Source organism: Sinohyriopsis cumingii, chromosome 1 (assembly GCF_028554795.1).
Source record: "Sinohyriopsis cumingii isolate HCF-2022 chromosome 1, ASM2855479v2, whole genome shotgun sequence".
Classification (NCBI taxonomy): Eukaryota; Metazoa; Mollusca; class Bivalvia; order Unionida; family Unionidae; genus Sinohyriopsis; species Sinohyriopsis cumingii.
In genome coordinates, this window is record NC_142961.1 from 49,992,680 (window position 1) to 50,012,519 (window position 19,840).

Sequence of the window (19,840 nt, forward strand, 5' to 3'; positions counted from 1 at the left end):
CGTTTTGTTCTTTAAATCGTTTTATTTAATACTACATCATTTGGAATCTGAATTCATCATTTCATTTATTGGGTTAAATCATTTCTTTTCAGACTACGTAATTTCATTTAATAATACGTCATTTGGATTCAGAATCCATCAATCCCTTTTGTTGTTTAAATCATTTTATTGAATGCCAGATCATTTGGAATTTAAATTCATCATTTCATTTGTCGAGTTAAATCATTTCATTTTAGACTACATCATTTCATTTAATAGCACGTCATTTGGAAGCAGATATCATCATTCCGTTTTGTTCTTTAAATCATTTTATTTAATACCAGATCATTTCATTTAACGCCACATCATTTGGAATCTGAATTCATTGTTTCATTTTTGGGGTTCAATTATTTCATTTCATGCTACATCATTTCATATCACACAACATCATTTGGAATCTGAATTCATCATTCCGTTTGTTGGGTTAAATCATTTCATTTCACACAACATCATTTCATTTAATACCAAGTCATTTGGAATCTAAATTCATCATTCGATTTTGTTCTTTAAATCATTTCATGTGACACCATATCATTTGGAATATGGATTTATCATTTCATTTGCTAGGTTAAATCATTTGATTTCATACTACATCATTTGATTAATATAATTTTGGCGGCGACGGCTGCCCTTAGAGATCCGCTTTATGAGACGTTGTTCACCGATCATGCTCGTACTAATATCGGGTAATCTAAACTCTTCATAAATTCTCTCTATCACACACGCGTGCGCGCACGCACGCACGCATACAACTGGCCGCTATGATTTATTGCAGTTTATGAATATTTGAATAATAGGATTACAATGTGTCTTTAGTCGGTACCTCATTTAGAGGCGTACACGTTCCTTTGGAGTGTTTTGCCTATTAATTGGTCTATTATACTCTGCCCTTGTATTGTCTGCTATGCGGTTATAGTATCAAGTGGGAAATCCCCTTTCAATTCCCGTCTGTTCTATACAATCTGGTATTCTCTGAATGCACGATCTGTTGCAAACGTTTTGCTTATCGTATGGTGCAGACAACGTGATCTCACTGGTAAGGTAAGCCTGCATGTCTCTTCCTCACGAACATAATTTAATTTTGTTTCTCTCTCTCTCTCTCTCTCTCTCTCTCTCTCTCTCTCTCTCTCAATAATGTGTTGGGAGCCGCGATTGCTCAGTTGACAGTGCGTAAGACTGGTAATCTAAGTGTGGAAATTGCCAATGATGAAATACGGTGTTTTTAATCTCTTGTTTAGTTGCATACCTGTAAACAATATAAAGGAAAGGACAGGTGATAATGATGGCGCTTATTAAAGACAATGTTTTGAGAGAAAAAAGGCGTCGCGGATATTCTCAAACATCCCTTCTGTCTGTCTGTGCGTCAGTCCATTCGATCGTGTGCCCGTTACCACATCTCGTCCAGGTGAAAATCCACGAAACTTTGTTGTTATGTGTCACCGTCTGGGGAGTTGGCTATGTATGGCGAGATTGGGGTTGGGGAATAAATACGTACTAAAATCGTACGCATTTGTGATGGCCAGCCATTGCAGTTGTTTTATTATTATTATTATTATTAGTAGTAGTAGTAGTGGTAGTATGGTTGTTACTGTTGTTGTTGCAGCTGAGATAGTGGTGTTTGTGCCTGATTCTGAAGATTTATTTTCTTTTTCTTTTTAAATTACCCGTTCATTATCATCATCAGCTGCAGCAGCAGCAGTATTAGGCCGATAAATCAGCCCTTCACCCGTGATGATATTGGTTTTCGGCACAACATCGTCCATCAGTATCAACACAGATTTGTGGGGTTGATTTATCGGACTACAACAGTATTACCACCACCACCAATAATAGCAACCATCACAAACATTCATTACCAAATTCAGCGCCAACAGCATCTAATCTTGACCATAAAAATCTTCTACAACATGTACAATATCGAAGTAAATGTATAGCTAATCTTAATGTATAGCAAATCTGTGGAAAATTGGAACATTCTAGAAAATAAGTTGACCATCAAGAGGAGCTTTATATATTCCACACATACATGAAGAAATAGTGCCGTTTATTTCAGACACCTTCCAGGTCATCTTCGCCAACCAAGGTTCCGATATGATAACCCTATATACACCTTGGCGGATCGAACAGATATTTTAGTGCATTATTCTAGCGACATCTGTTGGATTTAATTAGTTGCCTCCCTTAGTATGTAATGCCATCTTACCAATAGCGTGTAACATTGCTGCATTTTACACTGGCCCGAAATGGTGGATGCAATTGACTTAAAAATGATACCTTGTAAGCTTAACATCAAAACTATGACTACGTACCAGAGGGAAGCCATTACAGGTGTGTTTGAGTGAAAGGTATTTGTACAAACACGGACCAGCAGTGGAGAATTTCTTGTTTATCAGTCCATTAAAGTTTTGTGCTGCCTTTGTCTCGATCATATAGCAGTAGTGTTCAAATTTGAACAACTTAATTTTGATTGTCGCCGCATTCTATGAAATTCAGAAACCCGAAACACAGAAATGTCTGCTTGTTTCGCCAAGGTGTAGATAGGGTTATCATATCGGAATCTTGGCTAACCAGAATGCTTCCAGGTTTGTTACTCTCAGGCTGCACGTAAAATTGAAACTACTCGTGCTGATATATTATGGTGACTGATATGATCTTTATATTGGACGCATTCTCACCCAGAATGTACGTTGCTCATTTTCATTCACAACTGTCAACGTCTCAGTATTTTTCAAGAATCGTATAACGCAAGTATCTGAGAATTTATTTATTCCTTTCCATCTGTTGGTCACGCTGTAATTATAATTCAAATTATTTGGCGAGCGCAATGCTATTTTTGATGGAGTGTGAAAAGGTCATATTGAGGGAGGAAAACACGAGATTTCCATCACACCCCAGTGATGGGTCTGACTGACGGATGGCCTTTGATGCGCAGTTGTTCTCGCTGCCCCCATCCTAAAACTGATTTTGAATGTAAGGGAGTTAACAAAGTTCAGCGAGAGAGAGAGAGAGAGAGAGAGAGTTAACGAAAATCAGTGTCCAAGCTTGATGGTAATCAAAGCAAATAGTCTTCCCAGTGCATATTCTTTTGCCCAATACATAACAGTTCAAGGAAAGTTGACTTCACCTTTTATATGATATCTACTCGTATATGTCTTTTATATCAACTGGTCGATTATTTTTAACAAGTACGTTTTAATCAAATCTGTGATATTCCCTTCGAAAATCACACACAGGGCTATAACAGATTCTGCAGTTTAATGTATATGCTTGTGTAGCTCAATCATCGGCAATTCAGTGCATGTGTAACCTCAGTCACAGGCAATTCAATGCATGTGTAACACAGTCACAGGCAATTCAATGCATGTGTAACACAATCACATACCATTTAATGTATGTGTAACACAATCGCAGGCAATTCAGTACATGTGTAACACAATCAAGGGCAATTCAATGCATGTGTAACACAATCAAGGGCAATTCAATGCATGTGTAACACAATCACATACAATTCAGTGCATGTGTAACACAATCACGGGCAATTCAATGCATGTCCAGTACAATCATGGGCCATTCAATACGTGAGTAACACAAGCACAGGCAATTCAATGCATCTGTAACACAATCGCAGGCAATTCAGTGCACGTGTAACACAATCACAGGCAATTCAGTGCACGTGTAACACAATCACAGGCAATTCAGTGCACGTGTAACACAATCGCAGGCAGTTCAGTACATGTGTAACACAATCACGAACAATTCAATGCATGTGTAACGCAATCACAGGCAATTTAATGCATGTGTAACACAACCACAGGCTATTCAATGCATGTGTAACACAATCAAGGGCAATTCAATGCATGTGTAAGACGATCATAGGCAATTCAGTGCATGTGTAGTACAATCACGGGCAATTCAATGCATGTGTAACACAATCACGGTCAATTCCATTTATGCAGCCCTCCAGCTAACTAAATGAGAAATGAGAGTGTAAAATGCGTAGTAGAGACTGAAAATGAGATTTCTAAAGAATATTCTTTAGTGAAGCTGTGCTGTAAATTCCAACTTTGCTTGTAGGCTGCCTTAGATTTTGGTGTCCAAGTGTTATCAATTTTATTTGAAGGCTGCCTTTGATATTGGTATTCAAGGTCTCACTGGATAGTTTCGTATTTTGACATCCCCCTAATTTTTAAGGTAGAAGGCATGAACCTAATTATCACAAGCCTAGCGTTTATAAATTCACACATAAGCTAAATCTATAATGTGGTTTAGATTTACTTTGAGTTAGGCTTGGAAATAGGTTGGCTTGTTGGTGACTGCCTGTCACAGTTAGATGAACATTGGAGATCAAATGCCTAACTTGGGCTGCAAATGAGCCGCCGACTTGGCTTACGTATTTATGTGTGTCTGCTACAGAGGTATCTAAGAATCTAGATGGTTGAGGGGTGATGAAAAGTATGCTAATTTGTTATAGTACTAGTGAACTTTATTCATGCATAAGGCACATACTGATTCTTTTAGCTGCCTTGTCACAGAAAAATATTCAAAATAGTATTTCTTGTCAAAAGTGAATGTAAAATTTAGGGGTTGGTGGCAGTGTTGGTTCAGTATAAAAACCACCAGTTGCATCAGGAATTAACCTGATTACTGCAGTCAAAATCTCTCATGTATGCTTTATACAAAAATCATTAGTTTGTTTTTATTTGTATCTTCAGTGTAAAATTATTCTCATTTTTCTGTAATTGGTCATTGTCGGATGAAAATTCACCAGATAAACTGTCCAGTGAGACCTCAAGTGTTGTCAAGTAATGAATTCCATGCACACCTTCACATCCTAATGCGTTGGACACATCACTGTTTAGATTAATGGTGTCTGAGTGCAGGAAACGTTCATGGAGAAAGATGATTTACCGTTAAAACCTCAAGAAATCTGCCCCTCATGAAGACAGTAGTCAAATCAATTAGGCACTTGAAGAACACCCAACATAGTAGCACAACAGCACAGGAGAAGTTAAAGGTGCCAATTATGGAATGGACTTTATGTTGTTGTTTTTTTTTTTATATTTCATGGTTATCATAATGTTTGTATTTGTACTTTTTTAATTGGGGAGGAGAAAATGGGTCGGCGTTTTGGAAGCTGAATATTAGCGAGCTGTTACATGTCTTAAGTTTTACGAGCGGGAACCTGATCTCCTGTCTGTTTGAATCTAGTTTGTAACCCAAAGAGGTCAAGTCTAGATAGTGGACAGACGGGAGAACGAGAATATGAAAATCTATGTATCCAACGGACCAAACTAAAGTTGTCGTTGACCACCAGACCAAACGAAAGCTGTCGTTGACCATCAGACCAAACCAAAGCTGTTGTTGTACTTTTGACAATGACTGAATCTGTAGTGTTATGAGATACATTTACATAATAAGATATGGTCTCCTATATGGGTCAGCAATTGTTGGTAACCAGTTGGGTAAACTGCTTGCATCTGCATCACCGGAGTTTGTTAGAACTGATGTTACATATGCAGCGATGCCAGCTACTACTTCCAATGGCTCCACTGCATCAGTGCAGTAACTTGAAACCCAGGAACAGGTGAAGGTATTGCAGGCAATTGTTACTATCTAGATGTACTGGAACTTTGAATCAATGCTGCTGTATGCAGCCCATCGTGGACCACCCGATGTGTCCGAATTGGTTGGAGCACTGTTGTTCTGTCTGGTCAGTTTAAGCTAAATAACAACACTGGGTTTGACGCAGATTGGTCACACGGCCTGGAATGAATGATGGGTGGAACCAGTTTAGGTTAAATTACTTGAATGTTTGTGCACATAGCACAAGACGTTAGACATGAAATGTAATTGTTTACGTGATATATATAAATGGAATGTTTAAACATGTTAATCATCTGTTGGCATATTGTAACTAACCGTACTCAACTGTCCATTTTCTTTAGAATATATGAAACAGTAGACGTTCTTATGCTGATTTTCTTTTAGTTTCTTCATTGTAAGGTTTGGCACCGATTCATACTCATTGAAACCCTTGTAAGAATAGTTCAGTACTACGATGCTTAACTGGACATTCTGTCATCTTCACAAGTGAGTGACAACAAATGATTTCCAATTTCAAGTCTGTTAAAGGACTGAAATCTCATCAATAAATCATTGTCTCTGGGAAAAAAAATTCAGTCACAGCTAGGACAAGCTCTCAAAAGATTATTTTTACTGAAATCTTACTTTAATTAATAACCAATCACGGCCAGCCAAACCCATATATGCTCTATTTTATGTACAGTGGCGTCACTAGGGCTGGTGTCACCCAGTGTGGTAACTCATAGTGTCACCACATAGACCTCCTTCCTGCACAACAATTCAAAACTTTTAGAGACAGTCACGTGAGTTAACTCATGGTGTCACCCACACAGACCTCCTTCCTGCACAAAAATTCAAATTTTTTTTTTTTTATATAGACAGTAATTTTGGTGTCACCCGTTGCGGTCAGCACCCGCTGCAACCCTTAGTGACGTCACTGTTTATGTTCACCCATTTCTAGACGTGGTTCCCATTTTTTCATATTATTAGTAGCGTGGATCCTTACGAGCTTGCAGTTTATATTTGCTGTAGATGATTATAGCATTTATTATTTAAAGCAAGTTTCGAAAGCATCGATCTATGAGGTTTTCATAAAAAAGGTGGGGTAATGTGATATTGCCCGTTTGTGCGTGCGTTCTACATGTCACGCTATTCCTCTCCTTTCAAAATATAATTTCGGATGGTGGTGGCGGTGGACAGTATATGTGTACACGGATTTTGAATGTTGATCCACCCTGATTGGCGAGTCTAGAGGGTGGTCTAATTTTACATAAATCTTAAATAGTTTATAATCTGTAAGTCACACATGTCTCAAAATTGGTGAGCATGATCATTAACCAGTGTGTCAGCACACATTTTGATATGATCTCCAAAAATACCCATGGATAACACCACTTTCCACCCCCTCGCTGGGAGAATGGGTCATACAGGTGTCGCTCCAAGGTCATAACTTAAAGTCTCTTGAAACGATTGAGATACCAGCCATATATCCATCAATGTGTTTACTGATCATGAATTGAAGAATTACGATAAGTAAATGATATTGTCCCCTAATCTCTCCTAACCAACAGTCTTATCTCTATGCGGTGGGAAAAACAGGAATGTACAGAAATGTTCGTTATTCAACCACTTCACTTTTTAGCAGTAAAATGCATATTGTAATTAACCTATTCTTCAAAACATAATAAAATTATGCTATCTAATTTATAAATGACAGATTCTTGTTGTTTCTCTGCATGTATTTATTTGAGTGTGAATGCGCGTGTTTGTGTCATTCATTTTAAAAATTATATTCGTTTGTAAATGACGTCTACAGAAAAAATATAAATAAAAATAACATTGTAGCTTTTTAATTGTAGCTTTTTAATAAATATTTTCTTTTACTTTTTGAAACTTAAGTCATTTATGAAATTATTTTGGTTTGTAAAATTATATATACAGGAAACATCAAGGACTGTGTGCTTAGTTTCTAAATGTTTGCTTCTATGTTTTTATTCAGGATGACTCAAATATGGGAACTACATCTAGATGACAAAAAAAGAAAAAATACTTCGAAGACTTCCTCATATCATTGCTTGGAGAAAATTATACGATAAATTCTTTTAAAAAAACAGAGATAAGGATTAGGGCTACAGTTATTCCGGCCACATTGATGTTTTAAGTTTGCGACTGAAGCGAAAAACGCCATCAACCAACCAATCGTCTGAAAAGAACACTGGTCACATAAACTGCTGTTCACAAGCACTGTATGTGTTTCGTATTCAATGCGTTCTAATGATATAATCTTAAATCCTTGTAACCGGAGCCCGATCTATGGCGAGAAAATTGGCATGCTGGTTGTGTGTTATATTGGTATGGGTAAGTTACACATTCAGAGTAGGATATGAACAATACTGCGACTGTAGAAGAACTGAGCAAACACTGCATATGCAATGTACCGTTCCTCGCCAAGAAGAGATCTTCCAATGTATTGGGAACAATACGGATGCTAACAATGTGTACCTTACTGAAAGTAAACTCACAAACATACCGTCGGCTTTGACAATGTTGTCAAATGTGTCCTATCTTAACTTAGAGAAGAACACCATTGAAGAGCTGGATGATTTTGTCTTTGGTTATATTGGAAAAACTCTCGAAACTTTTGTGTTGGATTACAACAACATAAGTGTCTTGCGTAATGGCACACTAAATGCTCTGGTGAAGCTCAAGAACCTTTTCATCAGATACAATCTTCTAGAAATCATCGAGCCTGACGTTATAAATAGTAACTTGAAGACTTTGATTAACATACAGTGGTCATTTAACAGACTGAAGGAAGTTGATCTCGGCATTGCCTTCGTTCTTGTCCTCTCCAATCACCAGAATTTAATTGTAAACGTTTCACACAATAACATCAGTAATGTTACCAATTATTATCACTATCCAATTTCTATATTCAATCTGAATGACAGCATATATGTTGACCTTATAAGAAACAATTTTACCACAGTAGATGTTGCTTACTTGCTTCGGATTTTACAGGTTAAATCGCTCCAAGATCTCTACAGACTGGGAAACTGTGGCTTTAATATCAATTACAACCCGCTCCTTTGCGACTGCAACTTATTTCCCTTTGCTCTCTACATCAAAGAATTCTGGCCAATGGATCCAGACAATCCCGTGTTTGCTATCACGTGCTACAACCCAGAATCTCTTAGAGGGATGCGAATTATTGACGTTCCAATGAATGAGTTTAACTGCTCTGTCGAGAAAGACTGTCCATCCACTTGTACTTGTCAGTTTACGGTCGTCTGCAATTTACTGACGATAACTTGTACAGACGACAGTTTAGATGCATTGCCGTCATTAATTCCAGACGTTAAGACGATACATCTGGTGATTCATAGTCGTAATTTAAGGGCGCTAAGTGACAGAAACTACTTAGGCAATGTTTCCATATTGGATGTATCCTCGAGTGCTGTGTCAACTGTAGACAAGAACTTCTTACATTATCTTGACACTGTGGAGAAGATGTACCTAAATGACAATTCTCTGGAAACTCTACCAAGTGATATTCAGAACCTCAACTTGACGCATCTCGAATCCATTACCCTACATAACAATCCCTATATTTGTGACTGTCACACACTGTGGATGAAACACTGGCTTTTGAAAAATCGTATCAAGATATTAGAGTTGGAGAAAATCAAGTGTGCCACCGGTTCTGGTAATGGAAAAGCTGTCATAGAAGTTGAAGACAATTTGTTTATCTGCCAAACTGATTATACCACACCACTTTTGATACTTTTAGGATCAATATTGTTGTTTATGATTGTCGTATTTGTACTTATCGCAAAAAAAGAACATATGCAAGTATTTCTTGTAGCACATTTTAAATGTTGCAATTGTCTGCGTTCTAAACTCACTTCAGAACTGGAAAACGACGTATTTATCGCTTTCAGTAAGTTAGACAGCGATTATGTAACTCAAACTCTTTTCCCATTTTTCGACAAAGAAGAGATTAAGTATATATCTTATCACGATTTTACGCCGGGAGAGGTTCTCCTCGAAAGTATAGAAGAAAGTATTAGGTCAAGCATAGCTACTCTCGCAGTTCTTACGAACAATTTTCTTGAGAGTCAGTGGTGCATCCAGGAGTTTTACCAAGCGCACGAACGTTTTATTAGCGATAAGAATCGCAAATTGATCATTCTTGTGATTGAGGACAGGTTAGATCAATCTCGCTTAAGAGATGAAAAAATACAAATGTACATGAAAACGAATATCTACATTGCAGCTTCGAATGCAGATTATTTGTACAAGCTCCTGTCCGCATTGCCAAGAGTAGCACGGAAACATACGTCTGCGGAAAGTGAAACTGTGCCCGTACACGGACATGATGTCCGGGATAAAGACTCCACAGTTGAGAGAGTCGGTGATAGCTTTGATTCTAACGTGACGGGTAGAGAAACATGCGATGAAACGACTCCACTGCTTTAACAAAATAAATAAAATATTTAATTATAAAATGAAAAACTGATAAACTTTAATTCTCTAAAGTGATGGATAATTGTTGTGTATAGATTGCAAAAGGCGGGTTAGATGTATTAAACTGATTACCGATGCAAAAATCGAATAAATGAGCATCTATAACAATTTGGTTTTAAAAATCCGATTAAAATATTGACATAGGAAGTGAAAATAGTACAGACAAATGTGTTATTTAGTTTGTATTTCCTTTGCTTGGTGGCTGTTTTAAAAATTTATAGAATTATGTTTCTATTAATCGTTTTATATTACTCAGGATTTTAGTTCTGCTTGAGAAATATTCTTGTGACCAATTGTCTCTGCCTGCTGGGTCTTAAAGTTATCAAAATTTTCATATTTGCGTTTGTCTGTTTTTTTTTTTAAGTTACAGTCACGTTTTTTTCTTCTTCATATCCTAGGCTTGATTTTATGCAGCTCTTGAATACACATGTCTGTCCTGTCTCCAAACTTTCACTGCGAATAAATCTCTTATGCATCGAGTTACAACAGTGAAAACTACAGGATTTCAGTTGTTACACCTTGTCAGTTGATGTCAAATTTTCATTTGGAACTAACATTCTTACATGTTTGTTTCATAATTTGATTTTTTAGTCTAATTGTGTAATATAGAAAATTAGAGAACACCGGGCCTGATTTTCTTTTGCTGAGGCGGTGGCATGTAATGAGTGTTGGGTATAATTTTTTATATTCGTTTTAGGTAAGTTTTGTTTAACTAAATTGACCCGGCAGATTACAAATTACATATATGCAAGAGTAAGATAAGACCTCAGCAGTTCCATCTCACGCGAGAAAGCACATCATAGGCCAATACAAAGAAATATCAACGCAAATTAGGCCTGCTTCCATATTCACAAAACTCCCACCTGTAGGTCGGAGGTGGGGGGGGGTAAACTTCATACGGTATTTTCAACAGAGATGTGCATTCCCGGGTACCATAAACTCATCTAATTATGTATAACAGTACTTGTAATCTTAAAATTCATATCCATGTAATAGTTGGAAAACTGGATACAGAAAACTTACATTGGGGCATGAAGTTCATGGTGTGGTTTGTTTGTATGTCTACTCCTGGTTACATTACATTCTAATCCCTACTGCAAAGTAATAAATCCAAGATTCCTAATTATGGACTTAGTTATATATTGAGGATCAGAGATTATAACCAACGCATATAAGTGGAATTTATTGAAAGGACATCAAATAATAAACCGCCAGGCTCTAAGAAGTGTACTCTAACGGGCAGCAGGTCCCCATATACCAGTTTATAGGACCCTTCTCCGCGCTAGGTTTCAACTATGATCACATTTTGATGAAATTTGCTGTTGTATCTTGATATCAAGAGCTGGGATGAAATTTGCTATGTAACTTTACATCAACTAGGCTGGGATGAAATTTGACAGGTGCGCACATTTAATGAGATGATCCGTGTATTGATTAGCTGACCTTGTCGATGCACTAAGGTCTTAAATAATCAGATTCTGATGAAACTTGCAATGTTGCGTTATATTAGTAATATTGATCATAACTTGGATATCCAACCAAATCCGCACATACTGATGAGGTGATCGAGGTTCTGATTTTTTTTAGTGGCTGACTCTTTATGAGCACAATTCAGGCTTTATTTATGATGAGATTGTGATGAGCTTGTAAGTTTTCGTTAACAAGTCCGCGAATTAGTTGGCTGATCAGCGAAATCAACACATAAATGAGGTGACCTGGACGCTGATTGGCTGACATGATGGGTGTGCTATAGGATTTTATTTACTACCAGACTGGGATAAAACCTGCTGTGTGCTTTTATATCAAAATCTCAAGCCGAGTTTAATCTCCACTGAACTGTGGGCACATGAATAGTGTTATTTGGGCTCTGATTGGCAAACATTATGAAGCGGTGATTATTTTATGAATAAATTGAGATGAAATTTGCAGTAGCTTCATATATTTTTCTTAAGTTAATATCTTTAATACAATAGGTCAATTTCACTGCAGCATTATTGGCAGGCACACGTGTGTACATATACCAATATGAACATACATTCATTTAAAGTACAAAATATCAACACGATCAAAGAAATGTTTGATAACCAGTAGAATCAGCTTAGAAGTCTGTCCAACTATCAGCTGATCTGGCGTCAACATCATGATTATGCTTTGCGTTTAGGTCATTTCCTCAGACAAGTAGAGTCACGTGAAAATGTATATAGTTGTTTCATCGCAGTTTCTTGTGCTACGTGTTTAGTCTCGAATAAACAGTAACACAAGAAAGAGTGAAAACAATAAGCTTTGAAAAATTTAACAAATAATTTATTTCCCTGGAAAAATACTGTAAAAATGAAGAAAAAAATAAGAACTTACGGTTTTAAGAATCAAATCCAAAAATAATCCACAAATTAAATTTTAGAAGTTATAATAATGAAATGTTCTATTGAATTCAAGCTCGAGTCCCGACGAAGAATCCAAGATGGAAGACGATGACGTATACTGTATCCTTTGTGGTTTTGTAAGGTCTACAGTTCTGTATTATTCACAAACAATAATCCGGTTTTTGAATTAATGAAATGTCTTTGTCCAAGAATTCTTTATGAGTACTCAAATATTTCCAAGAAAAAGAATTAATCCTTTTGGATACAAATAATTCGAATAACCATTAAAATAACCCCCCAAACTGACACAACAAAAGAACACATTGACATCAAATGTTTTAAGCCCAGACTGAGAAAAATCTCTATAAACAATGATTATACAGTAACTAGAAACGCAAAACAAATTCCCGGATGAGGGTCAATTTTCCAGAACCTTCGAGAAGTATTTGCGTATAAAAGCACGTAGTCCCAGTATGACCTTGACAAGAGCCAATCATTTTGCTCACAGAATAAGATAAAAATAAAAAGTTGTTTACTTCTCCCACTGATTTCTGATATAAGGTCGGGAACTAGGTCAGCTTTAGGTGTTTACAAATGAGCAGTCGAGGTCAAACTATTTTCTGGAAAAGTATCGAGTTCCTAGTAAACAAAACTACATTATTTTGACATATAATGAAATTAAAAATAAAAAGATTTTAAAAGTTACAAACAATCAAATTAAATCAAATATAAATTAAATCAAATATACGTAACAAGATTCATTAGCTTGGCGATGATTATGAAACGCTTTACAATTTTCAATTAAAGCTAAATCATTTTGACATATATTTCACTTTCCAGTTATCGGCATTAACCTTTGCGTTTCGCTCAGCTTCTTAGATATTATTTACTGCAGGGTTGTGCAATGTGATACATTAGATCCATTTTCATAAAAACCAAGCTTTGCAATTCGGACATGCCAGCATTGGCGATTTTATTTTTGTTTACCTTGGTCAGCTACGTGAACGATTTCTGATCCACTTGGGCCTCTTGTTACATTTAAAGATGTTTCATTGCCCATACTTGAAAAAGAAAATGGGCCGAAGTACAAATTATGTAAAGTAAGCCCTTTGTTTTCCTTTCAGTGCTACCGTAATAATGGTCTTTTGGCATAATAATATAATAATTGCAATTAAAAAAGAACCCAGATGCATGGAATAACATTATTCAAGTTTTGATGTGCATGTACGTTGATGAGTTTCATGAATTTAAACTGGGAATGGTGTTATGCAGAATAGGACGATGCTGAAAATGCAGATCCTCTGTTTTTCTTGTCTTTGTGGGAGACAATTTGTTCTAAAATATAGCTCTAAAATTAAGACGTAAGCCGTAAAGTCCGTAGAGGAAATGAGAAACGGATGGCACGCATTACCAATATGTGCTATATTTGATGTTTAACTTCCTCTCCACTAAGAAGCTTGAAAACAATAATAAAAATCATGGGGGAGGAGGGAACCACAAACACAAAAGGTACAAGATTCTGTACGTCTTTTGAGATTGTTAGTTAATGTCCTTGTTAAAATTTAATCGTTTGGTAGCACATTCAAAGTACATGCAAAGCAAATGACAATATTATTGATATGAGCATAAATACACTGATGTCTCCTTTTCTAGTTGATGAACCGTATAATTCCACTTTCTGCAATCCGGAACTGTTATGTTTGTTTAATGTCATCACTGCAAAGTCTATGACAAAAATGTGATTGATATAAGCATAAATACAAGGATTTCACCTTTTGTAGTTGTTGAACCCTTTATGCAATCCGGAACTGTTATGTTTATTTAATGTCATCATCATTTGCCTTGAATAACAAATAATTTTGATTGCTTCGACATGCGTATGTTGGTACATCTGTCTTTCATATTTGACCTCGTTCAGAATCATAATTTAACCGCTGTACGTGTTGTCACAAATTTGCGGTGGGCCCCCGAGTGGCCGATTGGTCTAAAGCGCTCGCCGTTACGGATCACTGCCATCTCACCTCTGTCTGCGTGAGTTCGAGTCTCAGCCTCGGCTAACGTTGGTACGTGAGAAAGCCTGCCAGTAGCTTCTCGTGGGTCGGTGGTTCTTCCCGGGGTTTTCCAGGGTTCTTCCTCCACCAGTTATACTGGCCGCCATGTATAGCCTATCTTGTGCTGAAAAATGGCGTTAAACCCTACACCAACAAATTTGCGGTATGTGTGTGCTATAAATGGAGCAGAGGTTATATAAATTCTAGACCGGTCTTACCGACCTAGATCATCGCTTTCTATACCCAAATTCACTTTGCTGCTGGTGAAAACTACAACACAACAACACACGCACACACACACACACACACACACACACACACACACACACACACACACACACGTGTTTTTATTTCCCGAGTACGACGGTCTTTTATGGTGATTTCATCACGCAATGGTTGTTTTACTTTATTTATTTTTTTTTACGTCGGTTTCTTTGAGGGCCCATCACAGTTCTACTATTAATAATGTGATCTTGTTGTACAAATGTTCCACAGGATGGCCTTGTCCAGGCGCAACACACAAGAATATTTCCAGCAATTGTGTTTTCTGCATGAATACACCTCGGAGGCGATTAACCGATTTTGGCATAGCGAGCGTATCGATATTTGGCAACAGACGCGCAAGAAACCTAGCTTTTGTTGCCATTAACGGTGACCACAATCGAGACCTCATTTCTTTCGGGTCCTGGGCAGCCGAATACCTCTTCCTCCCCGAGTTGTCCGGGGTAGTCGAAGATCTTTTCCATTTTTTATTGATCCGCCAATAGTTTTTTGAGAATCATATCAGATTCATCTTCGCTAGCCAAGTTTCCGATATGTTAACGCTATAAACACCAGGACAGATCGAACAGACATTTTAGCTTTTCCTAGCGACATCTATTAGATTTCATGAGTTGCCTCCCTTAGAATGTGATGCCAAGTGACCAATAGCTTGTTACAGCGGTGCATTGTACATCGGCTGAATTGGTGGCGGCAGTTGACTTCAGAAGGAATACTTTGTTAGTTTAACATCGACAGTACCAGAAAGAAGTCATTACACATTACAGATTTATTTGAGTGAGTGGTATTTGTACAAACACGGACCAGCAGTGGAAAATCTTGATTGGATGCGGTGGTTTGCCGCCGCATCCTATGAAATTCACAGACCCGAAGCACAAAAATATCTGCTCGTTACGCCAGGGTGTAGATTCGGTTAACATATAGGAACCTTGGCTAGCAAAAGTGTATCGGATTCTGTTCTGACAGCCATTAACGAAGCCCGTTTTACAACCGCAGGAGCCTCCGCCAACAACATTGCTAGAATGGACATATTCCATCGCTCTTTTGCATTTGTGTCACCTCTGACTTGGACAGTTTTAATGTTACCTTCTTATTATTTTGTTTATCCGTCTTGATTTTATCAAGATGCGTTTGGATCAACCAAAAAGAGTCATTTATGGTCAGATTTTCCAGAAACAGTTTTAGTGTGACAACACACCCATCCATTTTTATTGTGCTCTTTATTTCCCACTCTAGTTGTTGCTAAAACCAAACTTAACTTCATGATCTGACATTATTTTAAATTATGCTGTTCAATTACTTGTTTTCTGTTGGCGCGTTCACGACCCTCGTTCGGCCACCTGTGCCCTCCAACATCAAAGTCTTGACAAGGAGAATCACAGCAATGCAACGGTAACTGCTTGCTAAACAGCAGTAACACGTTCATTAAGTGCATATCAACAACCGACTATTTCAACAACCACAGGTGTTCTAATGAGATAAAATAAATAAGGTACCAATGATTGAAGTCATGCTGAGAAATCTGCAGACCTATGTCGATATTTTGATTTTGAATCAGTGGGTTCCTGTGTGCCGAGAGAAACACCACAAACGCGTGTCTTGGAGCACTGATACCTCATTGATTAGTTAGTTATTTGCCATAATAACTGCTTATCAGTTACTCCATACGAGTCTGTGATTAACGCGAGAGATGATAACGTTGAAACGCCTCCTGGGTTCATAAATTATATCAAGCATGCTTCTGCGGTCATCGAAGAGGTTATCACAGCCAATTACAGCTTTATTTTCAATGATTCGGCTTTGCTAGCAATGGCAACATTATCACGCCAATTAGAAAAATTGTCATGGCCTTTTCGGTTTAGAACAACTGTGTTTAGCTCCAAAAATAGCCTTGCGAACATCACTTCAAAAACTTGATATATGACTAAGAAGAATCACACATGAGAACATTAATAAATCTCAGTGAAATTGATCCCGACTTTGTACAAAGTCCAAGGTCGAAATTCGGGTTGATGGCAATTACAGAGGACGTTTCGACATTTCCTACCACGTTCCTGACGTTTCCAGTGGCATGCTGGATACGATGTCGGTTAGCATCGTTGTGAAACATCATTGATGCACCAGCAGACCTCGTGTAATCATCGCTGTATCTGGCGATTCCAAGAATCGTCGTGGCAACGTCGACTTAGTCCAAACTTCGATTTCCTTTACGTAGATGAGATATGCAGTCTTGAAAAACATAATGATGCGTTTTGACTAATCCAATCTTGTAATTCGTACCACAATTTGAATTATCGGCCTGTTAAGTTTTCCACTGATTTCCAAGGATGCATCGTATTGGTGAAAGTACCGAGAAGTGTAATGGACTTGTAATATTCGTCCCTCTCCAATAGGCATTTAGTGCGGTATGAATACTACTGAAAACTTAACTTGCTTAGATCTCGCATGGACAGAATTGCGTCCATGTCAAACTCGGAATCAGATACATCTTTGAAAAGAGCTATCGTTTATACATTATCGATTTCGTTTAGTACCTTTTCAGACAGCTCCGTTTTCCGAATCCGATTACCAATGCTTTATTTCCAATAATCGAATCAGTATTGGCATGTACTAACACGCCAGTCGTTTTTGAAAAGCTTCGTTGACCGCCCTGGATGGAGTGTAGCCGGCTTTTCTTGCCGAGTCACTAAGCATCGTTGTTGATCTTGAATCGATTGGACCGTGCGCAATACCAGATTTTATATCACATCTCAGCGTGTTTAAAAATCGGTGCCACACACGTGGCGAGGCCCACGAGCATTTTCGGCACACTTGTGAAAAATCCCAGGACGATATCGCCAAGGCCTTGTCCGTAATATGTCACATAAGCGGGTTTTCTCACGTCATCTCGCACGACTATCACACATTCACGTATGACTCTCATTGTATTAAATATCTAGTCAATTTCTAATGAACACTTGGATCGACAAGGTTTCTCCGCGAAGATCCAATGCGTACTTGTCCTGGTCCACGAGGGAAAACTGTACGTGTGCTAGAGTCGAGGATTGTTGCATAGAAGTTACACGGGCGCCGCGGAAGTAATTGACAACAGATCAACCCGGACGCTTCGGGGAAAACCCGTACAATTTGAAACCTGGGAGGCTTGCGTCGTCGAGAATGAGGCTCTGTTACTGCCACTGGTGGCATCGCATGTTAGATTAATTTGAAGCGTTGAAGAAATCCTGACAATGTATCTCGAGATATTGTATCCCATGCGTAAGATTCATTCGCTTTCGGTAACCTTATTAATATCTTAAGAGCAACAAAGAACCGTTCTTAGCAACGGTCTCTCTAAACACCCCAAGACACCCCAAGACTCTCCATGAACACCCCAATATTACATATATTGGCACCAAAGCTCTCATAAACGTACTAAGAAGCGAAAAAAAGCAAAAACACATACGGACATTGTTACCATCAATGATTAATAGTATTGGTTGATGTCCCTATTTCCAATAACCTACGGAAACTAACTCTTATGCATCAAATCTCTTTAATTTTATAATATTATTAAACAATTTCCTTATTTAATGGCTATGCACCATACTTCTCTCATTTATTTTGTTATAAACTGTTTATATACAAATTTTAATTTTAAATCGTGCATCAACATTTTTAACAGAGACGTTTAGAATACATGACCAAAGAGTGTTACAAGCTCCACGCGAGTGATTTCCCTTGATTTTATGTCGCCGTGAAGGAAAGTCGCTCTGTAATTCCTTTCGATTTTACATCAATGTCGTGCTTGATATATCAGATGAATTTATCTAAACTGACTGATTATACAGGCCATTTAATGACTGGTACAGTCACATAGACAATTAATTATCAATAATAACTCACAAACCACCAAGTCGTTTAATTCTCAGTATGAATTACTCTGTCTCAATAGCAAATCCAGAGGACATGCCAAATACATTACCCAAATTACAGACTGATTTAAAAGAAGAAAAACGATGAAACACACATAACTGGTTTATTTCAGAAGTTATTAATGCTTTCGCAAGCATAGTAATAGAATATACAAGGTAGATTTTCATCGTTTTAAATTTATTTAATATAGCAAGTTTCTAGCTGAAATCAGAAAGAATATATATGAGCTATCGAATTTACATTTATTTTTACCAAAATAACTTTCCAATGTTTCCAAAAAGAAAATATAAAATTAACTTTTAGTAAATCAAGCCATTATCAACACTATCAAAAACAATGCATATTTATTGACTATTGAGTTCTCTAGCAAATCGTGCTTTCTTCGCATTATATTTACAAAACAAATTGCATAAAGAGTTATTGACGAGTAAAATGATAGTACAACGTATCAAAGAGTTATTGATGAGTAAAACGATGGTATAACGTATCAGTGATTTGTCGGAAACAGTACAAACGAACATCCGATATGTATTGATCCTGTCCTTCTGTAGACAGACGCTTCTTACAGAACTTACAAGAGCTTTCTGGAACATATTGCTACAGAGCTAGAAGTAGTGAATAGGGATAGTATAGCGTCAATGGGACTTATCATTAAAAAGACCCTTGGGAACATATAGCGTCAAGGGAAATTTAACATGGAGAAAAATCGTGGGAACATATAGCGTCAAGGGAAATTAACATGGAGAAAAATCGTGGGACTGTTGAGCGTCAAGGGGAATTTAAACAGGGTGGGACTGTATAGCGTCAAGGGAAATGGAACATGGGATTTTTTTTTTTTAAATTTTTTTTAAAAAGGGGTAGGCAATGGAAAGGCTATCTCTTTTCGAGAAATATGGCTGGCCCTGAAAAGGGCCTTTGGTTTATGTTAATATGCCCTTAACATAAAGGGCATTTGCGACATCTTCTTGTCCTCAAACTTCGTCTTACAGCAGGGCCATACATCAGAGTCCGCTTGAGGCAACCTTGTCTCTCTATATAGACTCTTCTTATCCACAGGCTGCTGTTGGTCCTGTGGACAACGGTCCA

At 37.5% G+C, this 19,840-nt stretch overlaps 1 protein-coding gene across 2 annotated transcripts; it reads left to right on the forward strand.

The window, feature by feature from the left end:
• Positions 1-992: 992 nt before the first annotated feature.
• LOC149806845 (protein toll-like) lies at positions 993-10,251 on the forward strand. Of its 2 annotated transcripts, none has more exons than XM_089958593.1 (2): positions 993-1,080; positions 7,622-10,251. In XM_089958593.1, the coding sequence occupies exon 2, from the start codon at positions 7,936-7,938 to the stop codon at positions 10,099-10,101; it is 2,166 nt and encodes a 721-aa protein (XP_089814719.1). In that variant the 5' UTR covers positions 993-1,080; positions 7,622-7,935; the 3' UTR covers positions 10,102-10,251. The 2 variants fall into 2 exon arrangements, with proteins under 2 accessions (XP_089814719.1, XP_089814724.1); XM_089958598.1 differs by having other exon boundaries at positions 996-1,075.
• Positions 10,252-19,840: the final 9,589 nt, after the last annotated feature.